The following is a 22,975-nucleotide window of genomic DNA, read 5'->3' on the forward strand; positions in this document are numbered from 1 at the left end:
GAAGTTTTCTTAGCTACAAAGCCCAGTTCAGACTTCCGAACAAATAAAAGAACACATCAAAAGAACATCAGCACATGTATTTGTTAGTTTCACAGTGTATGTTCTATAGAGTACTGTAAACAAAGAGCAAATTAAAGTATCAACAGCACATGTATTAGTTAGTTTCATAGAGTGCATGTTCTATATAATATTGTATAAAAATAAAGAGGACTCTGTAACACACAAACTCCCTACATGATTTGCTGTTAAATATTTTATGAGATGTAGGAAGCAATGTGCCTTCTGCACAGCTGGTACATTAGTGAATGCAAACACTTAATCATGCCCACAACAGGACCTAAAGGTTCCAACTGGAATCAGGGATCACAGATCCTATTGTGCTAAGATAAAGGAAGATGCATCCTTGCCCTAAACAGTTTAGCAGCAGAAGCGAAGGAGATGCTTCTATGAAATTTTAAATACAAGCAAACAACAGATGCCCAACTTGTACAAGATCCACTAACAGGCAGACATATTGGTGCTAGGGAGAAAGTAGAGATGCTGGTGTGTTCAGTTATGATGCCAGATAAATATGTAGCCATGTTCTGCTTCCAGTTCCATGGGTTTAATATGATTTTCAGCAGGTTTGGTCACACAGACTGCAGTGCCTTTTGAACACAATAATTTTTAAAGATAGCCTTTGATTCAAGAAGTCCATTAATAATTCCATGGCAGATCAATCAAGACCACTCTATAGCTGCCACAGCTATATACCATATACTATTTCAGTAAGCACCTGTTACTGGTCACAGAGCTTCTAGGCTTGAAGAATCCATTGTTAGACCCTTAGTGTTCCGTAAGTCCTTTAATAAAGAAAAATACTAAGGACACAATTTCATGGCAAATCATTGAACATTTCAGTTTACTTCACGGTAATATCCCCCTGTTCCTTCTTCAGGTATTTGGGTAGTCAAGTTTTGCTCTTTACCCAAATCTTGTCTCTTTACTCTTTCTACATGGCAAAAATGCTCTTTAACTTTACATTTATACAAATTATGAAAACCTGATTCACAGAGAACTATTCTACACAAGTGTTATTGAAAGCTTTTTATTAAAGTTCTTAAAAATGAAAAGATGCCCCATTTTGAAATTTTCATTGTTGGTTTAACTCTGTATTATTCTCAGTAAAGTTAATCTAAACATTGTCTTCAGCAACAGCAAGTACACCAGCACTGAGTGAGGAGTTCTTCAACCTTGATGAGACAAGAAACACAGCAGCACAAGTACAGAAGCCAACCACATGCACATGCATGTGCGCACACACACACACACACACTACCAAAAACATCAACAAATTCTCTGGAATAAAAGCCAAGTGTATTATTCAACAACTGATATCCTAGTACTGAGCTCAACAGTTATATACCTAAACAGTTAACAACCACAACAACTTTAGGGCATCATTTCTGTCAAAACCAAAGTTCAACTTCTAAGAGTTCTGTAATTTGGCAAGTTTGCAAATTTGAAGCGGTACCAAGTATGTAAAGTTAAACATAGCAGCTTTGGTGAATTCTAGGTCCTTTCATCTGTTTTCTCCAGATGGGTTCATTGTCGGTTTAGATTTCAAACTGAGATCTCCCCAAATGCAAAGGAACATGTACTACACAATACACACACACAGACACACAGCCAAGTCCTCTGTTTCTAATTATAAAGATGATCTTTATAAAAAGATTAATTTCATTCGTACACATACTGTATCACAGGCATATTTCTACCACATGAATAAATACTTGTAATATATTTAAAAAATCAGAACATAAATCTTGTCTTTGAAAACTTACCAACACCCAATTTATTTAAGGCTTACTAAGCAATTTCAAATTTGTTATAATCCCTTCATTTGAAAAAGGTATCAGTAAAGTTTATTTACAGATTTTAAAAGGAGTTGGACAATGCCTTTTAAATACTTAACAGCTACAACCCCAATATATGCTTCCCCCCCACCTTTGTCCTTTCATTCTTCATTTTTTTATATTGTTGTCTTTGCAAAAGGAACAAACTATCAAAAAAAGACACAAACAAATATTCAGTTCAACTCCTTTCAAACTTAACAAAACTCTATTAAATACTCAGGATAGATTTGGTTGGCATCAAAGATAACAAAGATCTTTGGGTTCCAGGTATTATCCACACAGCTGTCATACAAGTTCACAAAACTTCCATCTTTCGAAGGAGGCCTCATGTATTTTGAATCACCATTGATATAGTCACCAGTTAATACACGAGCAAGAAACATGACTTTATCTGGTCTATGCAGATGAGGTTGCAGATTCACACCATGAATTTGAAAAGTATCTCCATGCTTTATATCTTCTTTGCAGAAACGACTGGAATATGACGCATCTCTTGCAAAATAGGTCCCTTTCAAAAAAAAATCTGATGACATTCTTATCATGACAGCTTTACTACTAGTGCACTGATAGAGATATGAAAATGATGCAAGATGTCCATTCTTTAATATTCTTTGGCAATCCAATGATTATTTTCTAACTCATTAGATTACAGAAACATGAGCCAAATATTTTTAGTGTGAACATTTTAGTAGGGAGGTCATCTTGTGAGCCAACACTGCTTGCTGTTTCCCCCCACCCAGTCCTACCAGCCAGCTGTTAAAATTAAATGGCTTACAGCATCCTAAGTTTTCTTAATTACACTTGACCTCAAAACCAGAGCTATATTAAACAGCTCTTCACATATATAGAGAGAATAACTCAAAGAACATTATGGAGAACATTTAACAATGCTGAACTATTAAGACTACTCAACTGTTGCATGTAACAAAAATATTTACCTTTTCCATATACAGCAGCATGCATGCCATTTATTCTCCAGTCAAAGTTATGAATGCATATTGCTTCTACAAATTCATTACTGGTGCCATGAAATAACATCTGCTCATTAATAGTGGGGACACCTCTTTTCTTCTTTAGTTGTGCTTTTTTCCTACAAAGAAAAAACAATATAGCATTACAAACATGTGTACAATCAAATTAAGTTTCTACTCTGAAAACACTACAGAGAGGACAGACCTAAAACAGTACAAAGTCCACTTTCACAAGTGACTAGATGATTCTAGTTCTCAAACAGACCAGAATTCTTAAGATAAATGTTCAGAAATCAAAAGCTTCTGGATGCTGTGGACGATTTTCATAACCTAAGTTTACCAAAAAACAGCTTTTTAACCAATTTTCCCAAATCTGCTTATCTGACATTATTTTCAGAATGGTCATCTTCTACAGATTTACTTTTAAAAGAAAGATTATTCTTCCATGGTGTGCTTTTTTTTGTTCCCTTCATCTGCTTAGATAGCATGTGGCAGGGTAAAATCAGTTAGTAGCTTATGAAGTATAATTACCCAAGTAAAATAACAAAATCCATTAAAATAAAATTACCTGTAATTTTACCTAAAATTATGTCTACAAGATCATTTAATAACTGTTTTATGAATTAATGGTTCACATGCTTCCTAACAGACAGGTCTTGCTTTGAGAGGATTACATCATTCTAGCATTTTGGAACAAAAAAAAAGTAAATGTGTGTGTGTGTGTGTGTGTGTGTGTGTGTGTGTGTGTGTGTGTGTGTGTGTGTGTGTGTGTATATATATATATATATATATATATATATAAAAAACACATCAACCTATATTACACTCTCACAGGCAGAAGACCACGGCACTCCTACAATAAAGGACAGATACATTTTCCATCAATCTTTGTTGAAGTGAGTTTCCATCAGCTAAGTTTTCCCCTAAGATCCATGAAGAACTGGACTCTGGAGCTATGTCTAAACCACTGAACCACTGGCTATTCACAGTCATTAGCCCTTGACTATCTGGAAAAAAACAAGCTGGAGTGCATCATAGCTTTTTCTTGTCTGTGTACCTGGATTTTCTTCACACAAAAGCACAGTGCATGGGGGGGGGATGGGAAGGAAGGTACATTGTGAGGTTTATCAAACTAAACAATTTGCTTATAATTGGAGTGCATACCTGAACTGGAGAAGTAACAGTTTAGATGCAGCCTGAGCAGGTCAGCCTACCAACAAGGCCCAATGAAAGAGATATGCAGCAAAGATTCTTCATATAAAAGGCATTACATTGCCATTACTCCATTTATTTATTAGTACATTTAATAAGAGTGATAGATAATCTTGCAGGAGTTAGCTTGAAAGATATATTTATTCTGTTTTATTGGACTCTTTTCTTAACATTGTGCAAAGTGAAATAAACTATGTATTGACAACATTTTAATGTGGCATGCAAAAAATGCTTTCCAAATTAGAAGAGTAGCAGTAGAAACTTAAAAGCATCTGGGAGATGTCATTGATAAACTTATTTGTGGCATTTTTTTGGTCAGAGGCAGAGAGGTTCCAGGCACCCAACTTCTACTCCATTTGCAACTCAACAGAAGCCAGGAGCCAAGATTCCCTGCCCAACTGTTGCTCTTCTCAAGGTGCAACAGCTCCACCGCACACCCAAATGCCAACAATGTGGAGTATCATTTGAAATTTTTCAAGTAGTCTTTGGCACCCTGTATGGTTGCCTGCTGATCCCTGACAAAGTATAAAGGGAGCCTAGAGTAACTTTTCTTAATCTAAAACAGAACAGATTTATTACAATTGCCTGAAAATGTTCTGTGACAGTCTTTCGCAAATCTCTGACAAGTTAGATATCATAAAACTAATTTTAAATAGTCAACAATATGGGAGTTATTAAAACAAATGTGTTTTAACCTCTACAATGATGTAAATATCCTTTCAAGCAATGCTCTTTTAATTACTGACCTGATAATAGACTATATTGAGCAGATCAGGAAGCTGGTTCTGCAGACCACAGAAACACCACAACACGACATTTGTTGATTTGGAATATAACTGTATTGTATCTCTAGGAGTCTAATTATACTAAAAAACATCATCTAACACTTCCCACCATCTAATTATACTAAAAAACATCATCTAACACTTCCCACCAGCAGTGACAAGCTAATCCAGTAAAACAAAAGTTGTCTATCCACCGCTCAGAAGGCTCTCATACAGCCAGTCTGCTTAAGAAAGGAGAAACCTAAAGCAAAATTAAATACCCATAGACATGCTGTTTGTACATAAGCAGATTCCTTCTAAAGATGGCCAGCAATCTCAGTGACAATGTTTTCTACTCTATTACTCATAATTTGCTTATTAGTACACTTAACAGCAGTGACAGATAATCTTGTAGTAGTCAGCTTGAAACATGTGCCTATCCTGCTACATTGTTTTAGTGTTACTTAGTGCTATTTTCCACTTCCTCTACAAATACAGATTTAAGATGCATGAGCCAAAAAATGCTAGACTAAGATTCATATTGTTACTTTCACTTTCCCTCAAGGGACATGAAAAGAACTTTCAGTGAATGTAAAATGTTGGAATTCTTACTTCTGTGTAATATACTACTGGGCAATAATCTTTTCATCAGTGTGCGTAAACCCGTCTACTGCAAATAACAGAATGGTTACATACAACCCTCAACTGGAGAGAAAGAAAAGCAGCTAAGCCTTAATTGCACACACATATCCTTGCAATTCTTATGTTAGTTTAGTTAGTTATACACGCATTTATATTTTTTTCCATAAAGGAAAAAAGCTTAAACAAAAATGACTTCTTCATATACCTTTATTCAGATACAGTTACTAAAAAGTACAGTTTTGTAGTTGCACTCATATGGTAATACTGTAATATTCATGATGTGTGAAATTGTAATTGCCATCCTTGTTTCATACTTTAAGAATGCTATAGCACAAAATCCATAGACTCAGAATTCTTAAACCATGAGTTCTACCCACTGTCCAACCTGGAAAGCTAGTACACTTTCTAAATCATCATCAGTTCCTTATCTAAGCAGAAAGTTGTTGGGTTTTTGATAGGTGGGGGAAGGGAGGGAATTGTTTGTTTTCTGTGGGTTTTTTTTTTTTTTCATCTATACTGGGGACATCTAGTTTGAAGTCTGCTTGCTATTCTTATTCTCAAAAATTTACACATTAAAATGGTACAAATATAGCTCTACAGAAACTTAATTTGAACTAAAAGCTGATATACTACACAACAGAAAAGTAGATGTTAAAACATATGGCCAAGCAAGTAAGTCTTTATATTTAAATATAATCTAAATATATCTGTACAGATTTACAATTAACAGAAGGCTAAGTCTCTGAAACAGGAATTTGAATTCATCTCTTCATGCATATTCATGATATATCTCAATATATAGTAATGAATTGCATAGTTTTCAAAAAACAAAGCATACAACTGCCATAACTTTTGATATATGTCTCCTCAGCATTTCTTCACAGTTTAAACTTGTTATTTTTAATAACGCAATACATCTTTAAAATTGACTCTTATGTTCCCTTTCCTGGAGACAAGACTGAGAACTTTTGTCAAATGCAACTGCTTAAGACTGATACTACGAAAGAAGTGGAAACAGAACTTCAGCGCTTCTAGTTCTTACAGCCCAGCACAATATGAAAGGGAAAAGAAGAGAAACCAGAAATAGCTTTGGTAACACACTAAACTTGGAGAAATGACATGATTATGTGCTAATTGGATGCTCAGTCCTACCATGTGTTTCATAAAGTTGAGGAATTTGACAAGCCCCAAATATTCTTTTCTTTTTTTTAACTAGAATTCAACTAATACAAGCCTGTCAAGGTTCATTTTACAAAAAGCTTATTTTTTCCCTCTTTACTCCATTATAAATATCATGGGCCTCCACCACATGGACATCCTGGACACTGACCATATGTACGCACAGGAAACTCAGACAGGGAGGAGTTAGAAAAAAGCTGATTTCTTCTTTTTAGACACAAACAACTGACATTCACAGGCTAATATGTCAATCTCCTGGCATTTTCACATATTCTTTAATAGCTGACCAATCATTTCTTGCTCAAAGACTTCCTATCTTTAAAAACGGTATAAAACTGAAAAAGTCTAGCACCTCATTCTCCTTCAGGAGAGGGTGATGCTTCTACATAAAAAGAATTGGGACTTCTCAACCTTTTCACAAAGAAGTAAAAAGGTTTAGTTCAAATCAAACTATTCACAGAAATGTTAAAAATAACTTTGTCAAATTCTCCAAGAGATGTCTCCAAGAGACATCCCTGTAAGAGAATGATAGCAGTGCCAAACACAGCGCACTAATTAAAAAAATTCTTGGAACGATTAACTTTAATATGGCTGCAAAGTCAGAGCTGAATTATATATTCCTCAAAATTCCAGTTCATTTTTGTTCTACCCTGGAAGCCCTAGAGCTAACATTTTGGCAATGTTAACCTACAGCAGTAAATGGCTGTAGCCAGTATGACAACTTTTGCTGTCATTTTTTCTCCTTTACAACTAGTAATTGTGTATTTCACAAACCAATATATCAAGGTATTAAATAATGATTTATATGCAACTTGTTAGATTAGAATGATACTTGAAGATGATAAATGCCAGCATCTTCCAATGCATCACTCTGATCTGTGCTACATCCACATCTAATGCATTTATACAAGTATTACAGTTCTGCACATGTAGAAGTTTCGGAGCCTGGAATTTTGAATACAATCATAGAGGAATGACAAGTAAGCAAATGAAGATAAAACTGATTAAAAAAAAGTAACACAAGTATTTTAATCACTTTATAATAAAAGCAATTAGACATATTTCTGCTGCATGCCTTCAATATTTGCTCTGTTAACAGTCCTAAAATAATACTGTTTTTTGAAATAATCTCACCTGCAAAAAAACTCCCACAAGTCTAGATTTTGTATTCTCTTAATTCTTTTAATTCGGTGGCTATCCATTGTTTTTCCAAAGAGACAAGAAACTTCATTATATTCATTTGTTTTCTTTTGCAAAGGAATAAGCTGGAAAAAAAAAGGTTAGTACAATTTCATTGAGATGCATTATTTCATTACCACCTGTCTTTGGCCAGCTCACATACAAACTCTTACCTGGTATGGCTCCTCAGTATTTACATTCTCCCAGTGTGACGGCATAGGGATAGCCTCATTTTCACAGATGAAACTTAAAAAAAAATAAAAAAATTAAGAAAAAATCAAAGACACAAGGCATTTTCTTCCTCCACTGGAATGCCTGTTCTGTCCAATACATTATGAAAAAGGCTAATACAAAACTACATAGGGTTTTAATTCTCACAGAGACAATATGTAAGGTCAAAGGCAAGAAGTCTTATTTTGTATTCAGATTCTGGCTTTGTTTAGTGTAAACAAACCATGGTAATCAACAATTCTAATACACCATCTACCCAATAAAAGATAGGAGGGTAAATCAGAAAAGGTAGTCAGAAAGGTCAGCAACGTATGGAGAGCAACACTGATTTAGAAACGTGGGAGTGTAGATATAACTTGAACTTTCCAAAGTAGCAGGAATTACAGTTGGCCTAAGACTCTGGAAACTAAGCCCTCATTTTAAATGTTTAAAAGCATCATGCTACAAGTGCACACCTGAAAATTATGGTTGAATTTGTTTATATATAAAAATGTGTATTTTAAGCATATACCTAAACGTGCATATATAGTAGTGTTTAAGTTGTAAAGAAGAGACTAAATTAATCAATCTCTTGAAAGCAGAGAACAGTGTCATCACATGAAAACAGAAGATACTGTGATACAGTACCAAATGCAATTCTTCAATAAACAAAATAACAAAACTGAATTTCCACAATATTACATGCATTCTTCAGTAAGCATCCCTTAAAAAGTAACAGCTTGACACTTCAAAAAAACAAAGGTTTTCAGAATGCCAGTGTAACGACTGCTACAACATTCCTTATAAATGCCAAATTTTGTTCTGAAAGTAAAACCAGACTACAATTCAGAATTAAAATTATTTCTAAGAAACTATTTGAAAAAAACCTCACAATCCACATAGTCAATGTTATATGTGGTATTATCACTACATAGATCAGTTTGTTGTTTAGTGAACATCCAATTTTCATCAGTACAGCTCTACATCTAATGACTGATCAAAAGGTAAGAAACTTACAATCTAAAGCAATTAGACTCGTAAGACCAGCTGGTCATTATGATGCAATTTCTTGTCATTTCATATCATTTTAGAGAAAATGATCAAAACAACTGCAGGCAAAAAAATATAACTCAATCTTTTTGACTGTTAACAATATTAGTTCTAAATTATTTATGAGGTCATTATTAAAATTGAACAAAACTCCATTCTTTGCTGCTGCTTCTTCACAGCAGCTCTGATCCAATAGGTATTTATAGCAAGGGACTCAAAAGGCTAAAGTCAGGCATAGCTTTAAGAATCTTGCAAGCTGGATGAAAATATTCCATATGACTTACAAGTAATTCCTCTCCCAAGCTTACTTTCTCCAAAATAAAAGACAAAAAAAAAGCTAAAATTTTTTTTCGCTTATCCCCTGTGAGATTTCTTCCTTCTTCACTTGACTTGCTCTCCTACCTGACTCCACCTCTCAAATTGTTTGATGTAAAAAAATAAGTAAATAAATATAAACAACATAAAACATTTTTTGTTTCATTTTACTCAAAAGAATCAAGAATAAAATTCAAATCAGGATAATTCAAATAATGCATTTTATTTCCTTACCTGAAAGCACTGATAGAAAAGGGAGCTCGCTTTATTGGACGTTGCTTAAGGGTAGTTAGATTGGTTTGTTTCATCACTGAGCATAAAACAAGAGTTAGGATGAAAGTTTCTGGAATTCATCTATAGCATATGAAACATTTAAGTGTCATTTTTCTTAACAGTATTACTACTTCAAAAGTTGCCTGACAGAAATTCCTATTTCAACAATTAACAAATCAATACGTTAGATAAACATTTTGAAATACTGGCCTCAGAATCATCATTGTTTGCAACAGTTGGCAAAACCTGCAAATACTATACAAAAGAAATATGTTTACTGTTAGAATACTATTGGTGAAATATTCATCCCCATCATCAATGGCAAAACTTCCACTGACTTTAATACAACTAATATGGCAAAATACAATACTGCATCAGTTATTCCTTCCTATCTATTATTTTAAATCTAAGAAGTCATGACCTCTGAGATTTAAAGTTCTTGTTTAGCATTTGTATTTGGTTTTGTTTTTATTACAGATGCAAAACAAAGTTTTTTTAATGGACATTTCAACAAAAGCAAACACCAAACTCTTCCTATTGTTCTGTAGTACTTTACTCCCAGTACATCACTGTTCTACCCACTCTCCTCTCTCTCTATTTGAAATACTATTATTTTCTTTGACCTGAAAGAGGCTTCTGTGTAAGATGAAGATAGTTGATAAATGCCATTAGAATCCAATAATAGCCTGTAATTTACAAGTATGGCATGAGTGAGTTCTTTACAGTTTACTAGAAAAGCCTTTCGGGTATCTCGTATTCCAACAACAGAATTGGCTTAAAGCATCTGCTGAATTACAAAACCACTTTAATGCCAGTATTTTGCAGAAAGCTTCCATCACATCAATGTTTCTTCTAGAGATTCCAAAAGGAAGATTATTTTTTCAAGTCTATAAGCTGTTGTAGGTTAAAGAACAAAGCTCAAACTTCCCAGTCCCATGAATGCATGCCAGATACTACCTGCAGCTAAGGTAAGCAGAGGTAAAATGCTGGAGCGCTACTATACAAGGCATACTACCTTATTAGTAAACTACACAAGAAAATTTAACAGTGCAGCTGCTTCCAAAATTTCACGCGTACCTTCCAATAAAAACCTTTTCAATTATGAGTTTTTGCACCAGAAATGAGGAAAATAACTTGCTGAATGAACAAATCAACTAGTGTATCTTACACCTTCCATTATTTAATTCAATCTATGACAAGAGACATACCTGAAAAGTCTAATGTGTAGTTAAATTTTGCAGTAGTAAAAGAAACAGATCCTTGTGGGTTTGTTCTGAAGCTCCTTTCAATATCTTCACTGCTAACTGAGCAATGACTGTTTGAATCAGTCTTTAAAACAAATCAAAAGCACATTTAGGCAAATTCAGCAGTAGCTTGACATATGGAAATCATCATAGCTAACATAACTTCATATGTAGTTACCTGAAACATATGCCATTTGCCACACTCAGCCAAATAAAACCAGCCCCACTGGGTGTCTGAGGTATCCATCTCTTCAACTGCACTTTCCATCTTTGGAAAGAATTCTTCTGATGCTCTTTGAAGCATTTCCTGCAATGTTCATATACATGCAAAAAAAAAGTCTTCTGGGATACTATTTGCAGAAATGCATTTTTGAGAAATTCAGAAAGGAATAAAAAAGCAGAATAATGTGAAATGCAAAAAAAAAAAAAAGCGCAGAGGGGCATATTTGTTTTCTCTTTGTTAAAGAAGGTTCTTCAACTTCCTACTTATCCAGTTTAAAAAATATTACCTGTAAAGTTAGTTAAACATTTTCAAAGCTAACTCTTTCTCAAATGTTTATAAACATATCATCAGGTCAAGAACTATAGGCTTTGTCAGATCAAAAAGAGGTGCTAAATTCACAATGAGGGACATGTGAGCAAATCCAGTCATAAATATAATAGGCTCTGAGTTACACACTACTCAGGAATAAGATATTGGGGTTACATCCAACAGTTTGACAAAAACATCTATTACATACTCACCAGCAGTCAACAAATCAGATGGGATGTTAGGAGTTGCTAGAAAAAAATTAGAGACTAAAACAAGCAATATCATTATGTCACTGTGTAAGTCCACAGTGCATTATTCCTCAACATTGTATGATGATTTGTTTCCCCCCAAACGAAAAAAATCCTTGAAAATGCCTTGAAAAGGATACAGTAAAATTATGAAAGGTACAGAGAAGGCTGCCAAAAAACAAACAGAATGCCTTCCACAGAAGAAATGATCACCAAAGATAGGATTCCTCAGGATGAAAGAAAGAGAACTGAGGAAAGGATATAACAGAAGGCTACAAAATCATGGCAAAGCTAAATACAGAATAACTGATTATATTTTCTTCCAAACTAAGAAGGGCACGTCTAACAAAACTTGTGTTAAGTTCAAAACAAATGAAAGGAAACGTCTTCATAAAATAGATGGCTAAACTATGGAATTCTTTTGCATGGTATGCTGTGGTTCCTGAAAGTTTATGTAAGTTCAAAAAGTGACTGGACAAGTTCATAGAAAAGGCAACCAATGGCTATACCAGGAAAAGTTCACAACAGCCCCCACCAGATTTCAACTTAACAATAAAATCCTGAAAAATCTGAAAGAATTTGACTCCACTTGCATTTATCTCTTAACTTGTCAAAACCAGTTAATAAACAACAGTAAAAACTCTGATGAGAGGAAAAAAGTTTCAGAGAAACAGGCTTGCCCTACTCCCATAAAGACTTTGCAATTCATCCAATCTAACTGATTAACTGAGACTAGCACTCTTCTCAACTATTTCCTCAACTTAACCTTTGCTTCTGAAAAGTAGAACACCACACTCCAGCGCAAATAAGTCAAAACATTTTCCAGCTAAAAACCTGGATGTTTCAGTTGCTTCCTGGGCACTTCAACCCAGAAAACAATAGAGACCTTCAGAAGGCACCCTGGAGATGAAGAATTATGAGCCAACTGGCCAGTGCCAATGAGGCAGGAATTGAGAGCAGATGGTGCTCTTCTAGCACTATCTTCCCCCATATTTTTCCCAAGCAAACCTTCAATGGTGTTTTCAAAAATCACAGAAATTGCTTCATGGAAACATCTAGAAATTATGTCTCAAGTAAGGCATGATTTCTAATCAGCAAGAGCTCCTACAAATCTAAATGTTTAGAAAACAGGGAAATCAGTGATAGACCTCCATGACATCTCTAAATTGCAGAATCTCAGGGCACACCTACTTCAGCACAAATGGAAGCACATCCATTCCTTCCAGTAGGAAGCCCTGATGACACTGAAAGGTCTTGACAGCTTACTTTCATTATTTAAACCTACAAGGATAGCTGCCTCAATTTTAAGCAAAAAGGCCACGCTTTCACCTACAGGCTGAGTTACTGTAGTCTACGCTACATAGCTTAGCTTAGTTTAAAGCTAAGAGGAAAGGGGAAAACTATTCTGGGGTACAGTTTAGTTTTCTCATTTTCCCACTAGAATAACCAGACCTCAGGTGCATCCCACATTAGTTCAGGGCCTTGAATCTGATCATTCAAATTACTAATGGCTTTGGAACAGTTACAAACAGAGAAGGTATGTTCATCTGCACCGATCAACACACTTGTACTCCTCTAGGAGCAACACACCCCGGGGAGGGAAAGGGGGCAGGGGGGAGAAAAACTTATCAATGACACACTTATTCCCATAACTTCCAAAAATTTTACTTCCAGTCTACACATTATCCCAGTCAGAACCTTGCGTAGATTCCTGGATACTTCTAAGTATGGAAGAAGGACACAAGCCGCAAACACTAAAAAGGAAACATGAGTGCTACTCTGAAAGGTAATCCAAATCCCACATTTTTAAAACAAAACTGCTCAATTTACTGATGAATTTAAAATCAAAACCACTCCATTTATAAAGACTAGGTAGTTTTTTGTCCAAAATCTCTGAATGCATGCACAGTGAGCAGAAACTCTTAGTGGGTTCTTCTGGATGACCAAAATATCAACAATCAAAGATGCAGCAATGAAAATTTCATTAGCAATGTTGTTGCTAACAGAGGAGCTTTCAACTCCCATTACCAGCACTGTTACTGCTGGCTCAGGAGTTAACATCAACTGAGCAAAAGTCACACCTATTACTCTGACAGCAGAAAGTTTCCTCTAGTAAGAGTGAATGCTTGTTGTGTCCTGACAGTGCTGTAACTGAATAGCTGTAATGCTAACACACTTGCTCATTTCTCAGAGAGTTTTAAGTATGAATGATAAATATGCTTTATAGTGCTTCCAGACGGGCTATTCTGTTTTCTTGTGCTGCCCACATCCATTTGTTGGATTGTGCTTTAGTGCTGGAGACTCTTTTGCCAACAATCAACAACTCTGCATAGTTCCCAGCTGGGTCCACTAGCAGCCCTAAGCGAGACTTCAGCCCTTCCTTAGGTGGCAAAGTATCTGAGAAGGAGACTTTCTCGAGATGAGAGCATAGTGCTGGGAAGGGGTGGCAGAGAAGAAAGAACAGCATTACCACAGGTACAGGCCACGACCTGAAGAGCCAGCTCACAGAGGGATGATGCCCTCTGCAGCTGCATCATCACTTCTGCAGAGGACCGCTGCTGTGGTCGCCCCTTTTCCTACCCCCTCCAAAGCTGAGCCCATAAGAGGCCATGGACGGGGTGGGGGGAGATAGCTAAATCCGTCTGTGCGGTCCTCCCCTATCTGGCCCCCAGCCCTCCCTCAAAGAGAGTAGGCGGCGGCCTGTGCCCCCCCCCCCATCCCCCCCCGTGCCCAACCTGGCAACACGGTCTCTCAGCGCGCGCTCGCTCGCCTGCAAGGGGTGGGGCAGAGCGGGACGGGCCGACAGCGGCCTGCGGCCTGGAGCGCGCCTACTGAGGAGGAGGCGGGCGAAGGGGGAACGAGACGAAAGGAGTGGCCGTTTCCCCCGTCCCCCTCCCCGCGCGCACTCACCGCATCGGCCGCCCACCCCGGGCTCGCTCCCCACATGTTGCCCCCAGAGGGTGGGGAAGAGTGGCGGGGGGCGGGGGAAGGGGGGGGGGAACAAGCAGGCCGAGCCCGGCCGCTCGGGGCACGTCACTGCTCAGGCTCCAGGGTGCTTCCGTTATCGGTGGCAGAAGAAAAGGGAGGCGCAACGGCTGTTATAGGTAGGGCTATATCGGTTCGTCACACAGAGGGGCGAGGCCTGGTATGCAAATTTGAGGAGAAGTAGGCGGCGGCTTGGGAAGCAGTTGAGGGAGGAGGCTTGGGGCGGGGGCGGTTGCGTTGGGCGCCCCCTCGCGCCGCGGGGCCCGATGGGGGGAGGAAGGGGACATGCTGTATGGAGCCGGGCCTTGCCTGCCTGCCTGCCCTGTGGGCATCTCTTGGCCTCGCAGCGTGGTGGCATTGCCATGACCCTCACCCGTCAGCCCTGCGGCCTCTGGCAGTCTAGTCAGTGCGTTGTGGTATGGGTAGCAGTTTTGGCTGTGAGATGCTTGAGTTCAGTGTGCCTCACTTCTCTGTACCCTGTAGCTTTGTTTTTTATTTCCTTTAATTATCAGCTGTCATCATGGATAGCAATGGGCCTAGTCTCCACAAAGAGCTTTCACAGCCTGTATGGAGCCAGGCCACGTGTACCTGTATATGTCCTTAAATCTGTACAGATAGCATTTAAAGAACCTGTACTGCGCTAGCACCTTGTAGGGCAGTGGAAGTGACAACTCTAAGTGATTACCTAATGCAGAGAGGAAGTAAAAGCTGCAGCCTGTTGCAGGCACCATCAACTGGACTTTCAGGGCTTGAAAAATGAACACCTAGTGGCATCTTTACATTGTAATTCAGGCCTAGAAGCAAAAGCAGCTGTAGGACTTCTTACTGAGGAGGGCTATAGTCAGGAATGTAGCTCATCCCTGCCTTTCTGTGCAGAGAGTCTAGAATGAGAGCTGCAGAGTGGAAAAACAGGCAGTTAACCAGCCCCAAGAAGCTTGCTAATTCACACTGTCGTTGGTCAGTGGGCAATAAATTCCAAGCTGGAAACTTCACAGAACAGGCAGTTGTCATGCAGTCGTGTGAAGCCGTTAAAGTACATCCTGTACATCCTGTTGTGAAGGTTGTTCATTGGGCAGCATTCCAGAAACAACACAGGTGGATTGAAAATGATGAATTTCTCATATTCTGATGGAGTGTCAAACAGGATATATATCCAGATTCTGGCCTTGCTGACCTTGTCTCTCAGTACATAGTTAGGAGAGGTTATTTTTTCTGATGCCAAGCAACCTTGGGTGAATTACTGAGGGCAGTTCACTGGCATGCATGTGATGCCCATGTCTTCAGGAGCCGAGGAGTTTACCAGAAGTAGGGATATCTTTTTCCAGACAGGATATTCATATTGGTGTGGTTGAAAAACACATAATGACTGTGGGGACCAATCCTGTCTGTGTGGTCCTAATTTATGAATCTGTGAAAAGGATAGACATAAGGGTGGTATTACCACTGTAGCTGTTGCAGCATGCCTGCTGAATACCCTTTTTTCTTTTTTTCTTTTTTTCTTTTTTTTTTTTTTTTTTGCTTGGAAAGATGCTGCCAATGCTTTATGTCTAACCTGAACCTCTGTGAGTCCTTTGCTCCTATTACTACTGCTGCCTGTTGTGTATTTTTTGAAGTATATGGGGAACCTTCCAACAGGGTGACAACTGGAAGCAGTCAGGCTGTTTGTGGAATCTGCATAAGTAAATATGAAGACAGTTACTGTAGCCCAATATGGAACTGTCTAGCAGCCAAAAGTTTTGAAGAGGTTTCTGCTGGTATGCCTTGAAGTGTGGGATAGAGCTGGGAATTTTTTTGTGTCTGTTTCTTCCCTGTCATTGTAGAATAATTAGAGCATAAGCCTATTACAAGACAAGAACATCTTAGATACATTCAAAATAAAGCTTTTTAGAATGACTGTATTCTTAGCAAGCTACATGCCAATGCCAGACTCTTCACAGCAACAACAATTTAAAAACTCTTGAAAGCAGTTATCTCCAAAGAATTCTGTGGATATCTTACATACTATGTGAAACTAACAGCAGTGCTGGTGAAGACATAATTGCAGTAATTGGCTCCCATGAACCTGTACTAGAAGCAACAAAAAGACAGAAGCTGGAGAGGTTTGTGCACATGACTTGAGTTACAGAGTTTTGCAGGGAATAGTTGAATGGAAGTGAAAGAGAGATTCCCTGGTACTGCCTGGCACATAAATCATAGAATCATAGAAGGATTTAGATTTGAAAGAACTTGTGAAGGTCTCTAGTCCAATCTCCTGATCAAAGCAGGCCTAATTGCTCAGTTCCTTTTTCCAGCCAAGTTGTAAAAAAATCTCCAAAGATGGATATTTTACAGTGTCTCCAGGCAGGTGTTCCAGTGCTGAACCACTCTTAAGGGCAAGAATTTTTTTCCAACATGAATTTCCTGTATTGCAGCTTGTGTACATTGCCTCTTGTTCTGTCACTTTTCCCTGTGAGAAGAGCTCCCTCAGCCTTTCTTCTTATGTCTTTACCTGGACAGGAAAATAACAAGTACAACTTTTCCAAGCTGCTAAAGATCACCTGGAAGATCTACCTGAAGTAGAGGGAAATTACAATCAGGGCCCAGACATAATGCCCCTTTAATTGTCTCAGTTGGGTGATTATAGGATTGTAGGAGAATTCAGGTTGGAATGGACCTCAGGAGGTCATCTAGTGCAACCTCCTGCTCAAAGCAGGGTCAACTATGAGGTCAGGTCCAGTTATTCAGGGCTTTATTCAGTTGGTTGTTGAAAACCTACAAGATCAGAGACCACACAGCCTCTCAGGGCAACCTGTTGCAATGCTTGACTGCCCTCACGGTGAACAAGCTTTTCTCTATGTCCATTTGGAATGTCTCATTTCAACTTAAGTCCATTGTCTCTTGTCTTCCCAGCTCCCTCTGTGAAGAGCTTGACCCTGTCTTCTTGATCACCTACCTAGGTATTGGAAGGTTGCTATTAGGTGCCCCCAGAACCTTCTCTTCTCCAGGCTGAACAAACCCTGTTCCGTCAGCCTCTCCTCACAGGGCAAGTGCGCCAGGCCATCTTGGTGGCCCTCTGTTGAACTTGTTTCAGTTGATTAATGTCCTTCTTGTACTGATGGGCCCACAGCTGGATGCAGTATTCTAGATAGGGTCTCACAAATGCTAATAATCCTTTCCCTTGATTGACTGGCTATGGTCTTGTTAATACAGCACAGGATGCTGTCAGCTTTCTTTGCTGCCACAGCACACTGCTGGCTCACATTCAGCTTTCTGTTCACCAAGACCTCAGGTCTTTTCCAGGAGAGCTGCTCACCAGCCTGTCAGTCCCAAAGTTGTACTGTTGCCAGGGGTTATTCCTTCCCAGGTGCAGGACTTTGTTTTTGTTCTTGTTCAGATTCATAAGGTTCCTGACAGCCCACTCCTCCAGCTTGTCTATGTCCTTCTGAATAGCTCTGCCCTTAAGTGTATCAGCTAGCATAAGATAAGGAAGAAAACTGCCATAATACATTCTGTGAGAGGGAAGTGGGTGATTCTTTAGAGTCTGCCGTTTCATAATAAATTAATTTTTAATCATTACAATTTTGAATTCATGCAATGGAGACATAATGTAAATGATACTTAAATTTAGTTGGGCTAGTGTAGATGGGATCACCTCATTCTTTTGGTGCTTTTTTTGGTGAAACTGACTGAAAGCCATGGTGCCCAGCAGTATCTATTTTGCTCCTTAATCCATGGAGAACACAGCCCACAGCCAAGAGACTACTTCACTTTTCTCCTATATTCTCAGGTGTCCCTTATTTTCCCCCAGCCTTCTCATGCTCTCTTATGCCCAATACTTTGCCATAACTTGGTTGCTTAAAATTATCAGATGCTTTTCTGTCTCCTTTCATGTTTAGACTGAGGTCCTGTGCCTCAGCCTCTCATCTTTTTGGTGAGACAGGAGTCCAGGAAGTCCTCTGATCTGCAGCTGACATTAAGAGAACTTAAATGCAAATAGATGTAGCAACATCAGAAGGGCAGAGAGCTGGAAGTTTTTTTTGTTTTTTGTTCCCCCCCCCCCCCCCCCATCCTCTAGAGAAGGACTGGGAAAGATTTCACAGCAGAGCCCAGGGGAACCAGGATGCTTAGATACCAGGACTCATTTTAGACTCTTAGCTTTACTAGGCTGCTGCAACCATGTATCACTAACTGCAGCACAGCATGACAGTGAGACCTAATGCAGTCATCCAAAACACAGGCAATCAGAGAATCAGATACACAGGCAATCAGAGAATCAGATATCCTCAAGAGCAGAGAGGCTGCCAACACCAGTTCAGTTTCTGAAGTATGACAGCTGAATGGGGTTGATTCTCACTGCCCTGGCTGCAGTGCTGCACCCTATGCACTGTTCTAATGACCAGCTGCCTCCTGCAGACTCCTTTCTCCCCACAAGACCACTGTCAGCCACATCAAAGGTCAACCTCCCCCAAGATCCTATTTGTCAGCTTTGGCTTTCTCAGGGAGGAGCTGAAGCAATTTTATTTTGTGCCGACCAGGTGGGACCAGGAGAAAAGGGAGGTGCCGAATCAGCTGGTGGAGCTGGGTCCAACTGATGCTTATTGTGGATGCACCAGCTGATTGTGGGCTGTGAGGACTTAATCCACCAAGGCCTAGATACCATTCCTCAGCACTGTGCGGTCATAGTGGTGAGTAGTATGTGGCCAGGCATGTTCACCACTGTCAGCTTCCTCCTCCTCATCTCCCTTGTCAGGAGATCTTCCCCAACAGGAAATGGTGCCACCAGAGCCGGTCTGTAGTCATGGAAAGTGTCCTGGGCCTGTGGGATTGGTCATCCATGTTGTTTCTTCCCCTCCCAGCTGGCCATAAAGGGGTTCTGCAAGCCCTCAGGTTTAGGCTGAATGCCAGCACTGTGGAGTCCAGACGAGTGGTTACAATGTTTGAATGGAAGCTCCTCTAAGAAGCTGCCTGCCATGTCCTGGCATCCCTCATCCTTGGCACCTGGAACATCCTGCAGCATTGCATCTGCCTCACTCCACATAGCTCAGCACCACTATTAAAGAAAACATGATGGAGTGTTTGAGCACATGGAAAAGGTGTGACTGGCCATGCCAACAGCTGTTCCACTCTGAGAACAGCCCATACACCCCACTCACCAGCTTCAAGCATGCCAGACCTGTGGGTCATATCCTTCTCAACACTATCCTCCATCTTGTTTTCCAGCCCAGCACTCCATTTGAGAACAACACCAGCCTGCCCAAGCCATTGCAGTGGCGCAAATACCAGGTCTTTGATTATGCGCAATACCCCAAAACAAAGCATCTACCTGGTGCATTTAAGAACCTCTTCCTCCAGTACTAAATTCCTCTACCTTTCTCCACTGTGCCCCTCAGGGAGCCTGGCTGATGGTTTATTCTCACATAAGTGCTTCTAGTGTGGTGTGAAGCAGTCCCCTCCTGGCTGAAGAAAGGAGTGACATTTGGGGTTTAATTTCAAATGAATTTGGGCAAGTATATATTTTTTTAATTTACTTCCCAAAGGATTTGAGTTGGAATCTGGCCATCGGTTTCTAAGTGGAAGGGATATCTACTTTCTGCAGGTTGGTTAAAAAATAAGACATTCTGGCTCCAAGCCCACCTGTTCTTCTGCTTGACCTGGGATAACAAAATCTTAGTGTGCTTCATGAATTCAAGAGGGCCTTCTCCTGCCAGCTGGGAAAAGAGCTGAGAGCTTATCAGACACTTCAGTGCAGAATTGCCACATTCTGAAAGTACCTTTAAATAACTGAGGCTGACTTCTTGCCTTTCTAGTGTGATCACATGGTCCCTCATGGCAGCAGAGCTACGGGGAGGAGGACTGGATGTGAAAGTGGGAAAAACAAACTGCCTTAGCCACACTGGATGAAGAGGTAAGAACAGTTGCAAGAAGGGGACAAGGCTGGTACTCCCTATTTCCCACCTCTTTGTTGTTGCAAACCGAAGGAGCAACAGCAAGAGCTGATCCTGTGCTCCCTTCTCACTCCTTCCCTGCTGAAAGGGAGAGGCACTAGCCCATACCAACCACTACAGCAATCCCCATTCCCACCTTCAGGACCACAGCTCTAGCTATCATCACTGCCACAATCCCTGCTCGCCCTCCACTCTCAACCTGTCTGGTTGGACTGCTTCATTCTGCACACTCAGTAGGAACCAATGATGGAGGGGGACCCAGCTGCACACAAAACTGCTGTGGTGTTTCCTGGATCACTCAGTGCCTAGAGAAGGAGAACCTGCTGCTCTGCCCCTCTCTTCAACTACTAAAATGAATCTGAGGGAGGGTTACTGTGCCCCACACCTCCTCTGGTGCTCTTTGAGCTTTTTCTCTCCCATTCTACAAAGCACTCTATTCTCCTGTTTCAGCAATCACCAAGGACGTATGCTCTGGGAGAAATCTCTTTGCTGAATCCCTGGTGCACAACAACATCTCCATGGGCAGGTAGCAAGTGACCTGTCAGGTGAGGTCGAGGGTGGTCTGGGTGAGAAGCAGGAGGAATGGCGATGTCATGAACTAGCCTCAGTAGGAGTTGTGATACTCCTGTTTCCCAGCATCTGGTCAGATCTATTCACTGCATTCCCCACTGCTTATGGCAGGACGAGGTTGCTGTGAATCGCCTTCTGTCCCCTATTTCCAGCATGTCCCTCTTACCACCAGAAGAGAGTGAGGGCCCCCAGAGACTCTGGTTCTTGGATCTGTTTCCACAGTCCATCGGAGACAGAAGCTGAGAAATCCTTCATGAGTGCACAGGGGTGGTCAAGGTGCTCTGGCTCATGCTCTACCTGCAGGGAGAAAGAGAGACTGGCTCATACACACATGAAGTGCATGAGGTCACAGCTTCCTCCCATTCCTCCAGATCCTCTTGCTGAGCATTTGCACACACTGCTTCTCACACCTTTCATTGAAACCTTTTACCGCAGAGGAACACTCAGCTGAGAGATGCTGCATCAGCTTCTTCCTTACCAAGATGCCATGCCCAGCATCAGGAATAGGGAGGATTACAGGGGAAAACCAACCATACTGGGGGCCATTTCCATTCCCTTATCCTCTTCTGTTTTCAGGCAGAGCTCAAGAGGCAAGATCCAGTGGCTCCTACAGACCTCCAGGAAAGGAAAGACACTGCCTGCATGGTGCCCGTTCACGTCCGTCATTTATTATCTGGGTTCCTTTCACCTTTGCCTCTCTCCCAGCTATTCCTCCCTCAGATAAGCATCCTATGCTGTATTTGGCCCATTTGGCAGGGATCTTTGTATCTTGTCTCTTGTCTTTCCAAATGAAGTCTGAGTGCAGCAGTGGAGCCAATGAAGGTGTGGACCTTCTGATATGGTGGGCAGAGCAGTAGAGAGGAATCATTGACCAGCACATGAGTGAATGAAATCACACTACACAGCTGCTTTCAGACCCCAGTGACCTTGCAATCTCCATCCCAGCTGCCCTTCCTGATGGTCATTCTCTGTCCTGTCAGAAGGGGGGGGGCCGTCCCAGGTGAGGTCATTCCCAGGGTGGAGGGGGCACTGAAAAAGATGGTCTCTGCCCCTGAACACTTATTGCAGCTGCTGGACAAAACATGGCAGTGCAACAGAGCTGGGAAAAGCTTCTGCCTGTTAGCAGAGAGACAGAAGGATAGGATACACTGCCCCTGCAATCTAGCAGTTCCTGTCCCTTATGCCTGCCCCTTTGGTTCACACTCTGGTTTCTCCCCTCTGTCCTCCCCTGCCATTTTGTCACACATATTGTACCTGGCCTCTTTTCTAGGCATTTCCCCTCCTCAGCACCAGTCCCTCTCATCAGGTCTGCTGAATGGGAAGCTGGAGGAAGCCCTGTGCACGCACAGCGCCCTGCATGTTCCACTCTACACCACTGGTCTAGGATGGTCCTGACATACAAAGGTGTGACTGAGGACACTTTCCTCTGCTTGGTGGTTTCCCCTTGAAAGAGGAACATAGGCATTCTGCTGCTCTTCCATCTACATTCACTAAGGAAAACATGGGAAAAGAAGATACTTTCCATGGCCTTGCCTAGCCCTAGTGCCTTCTTGGCTTCACTGTGCATTTGCAAGTCTGACAACATAAGGCCCGTTCCCCAGCCAATAAGACTCTTTCTGAGTATTTCCTATTCCTGCAGCCCCTGTGAAGGAGGCAGCAAGGGAGAAAGCGTGAAAGGGGAGGCCTGGCCTGCTCTGTGTCTTGCTCCTCTGGACTTCAGAGATGGGCTGTGTGATGACAGGGACAGTGCAGGTCAAGCAACACGCCTCCCCACTCCCAGCC

At 40.6% G+C, this 22,975-nt stretch overlaps 1 protein-coding gene and 1 long non-coding RNA gene across 7 annotated transcripts; one reads left to right on the top strand and one right to left on the bottom strand.

The window, feature by feature from the left end:
• Positions 1-1,071: 1,071 nt before the first annotated feature.
• On the bottom strand, positions 1,072-14,795 carry PARP11 (poly(ADP-ribose) polymerase family member 11). 4 transcript variants are annotated; one of them, XM_064517929.1, is made up of 9 exons: positions 14,625-14,679; positions 11,679-11,714; positions 11,113-11,241; positions 10,899-11,019; positions 9,652-9,727; positions 8,016-8,088; positions 7,798-7,928; positions 2,834-2,985; positions 1,072-2,403 (listed from the first exon to the last, which is right to left on the bottom strand). In XM_064517929.1, the coding sequence occupies exons 3-9, from the start codon at positions 11,236-11,238 to the stop codon at positions 2,090-2,092; spliced, it is 993 nt and encodes a 330-aa protein (XP_064373999.1). In that variant the 5' UTR covers positions 11,239-11,241; positions 11,679-11,714; positions 14,625-14,679; the 3' UTR covers positions 1,072-2,089. The 4 variants fall into 4 exon arrangements, with proteins under 4 accessions (XP_064373999.1, XP_064374002.1, XP_025970531.1 ...); XM_064517932.1 differs by having other exon boundaries at positions 11,679-11,732; positions 14,625-14,659; XM_026114746.2 differs by lacking the exon at positions 11,679-11,714 and having other exon boundaries at positions 14,625-14,795.
• On the top strand, positions 14,732-22,478 carry LOC112991926 (uncharacterized). 3 transcript variants are annotated; one of them, XR_010390968.1, is made up of 4 exons: positions 14,732-14,818; positions 20,486-20,583; positions 21,770-21,850; positions 22,464-22,478. It is a non-coding gene; the product is annotated as an uncharacterized LOC112991926 (long non-coding RNA). The 3 variants fall into 3 exon arrangements; XR_003261376.2 differs by lacking the exon at positions 22,464-22,478 and having other exon boundaries at positions 21,770-22,000; XR_003261377.2 differs by lacking the exons at positions 14,732-14,818; positions 22,464-22,478 and adding an exon at positions 19,248-19,363 and having other exon boundaries at positions 21,770-22,000.
• Positions 22,479-22,975: the final 497 nt, after the last annotated feature.

The sequence above is a fragment of the Dromaius novaehollandiae genome, chromosome 1 (assembly GCF_036370855.1).
Source record: "Dromaius novaehollandiae isolate bDroNov1 chromosome 1, bDroNov1.hap1, whole genome shotgun sequence".
In the NCBI taxonomy this organism is placed as follows: Eukaryota; Metazoa; Chordata; class Aves; order Casuariiformes; family Dromaiidae; genus Dromaius; species Dromaius novaehollandiae.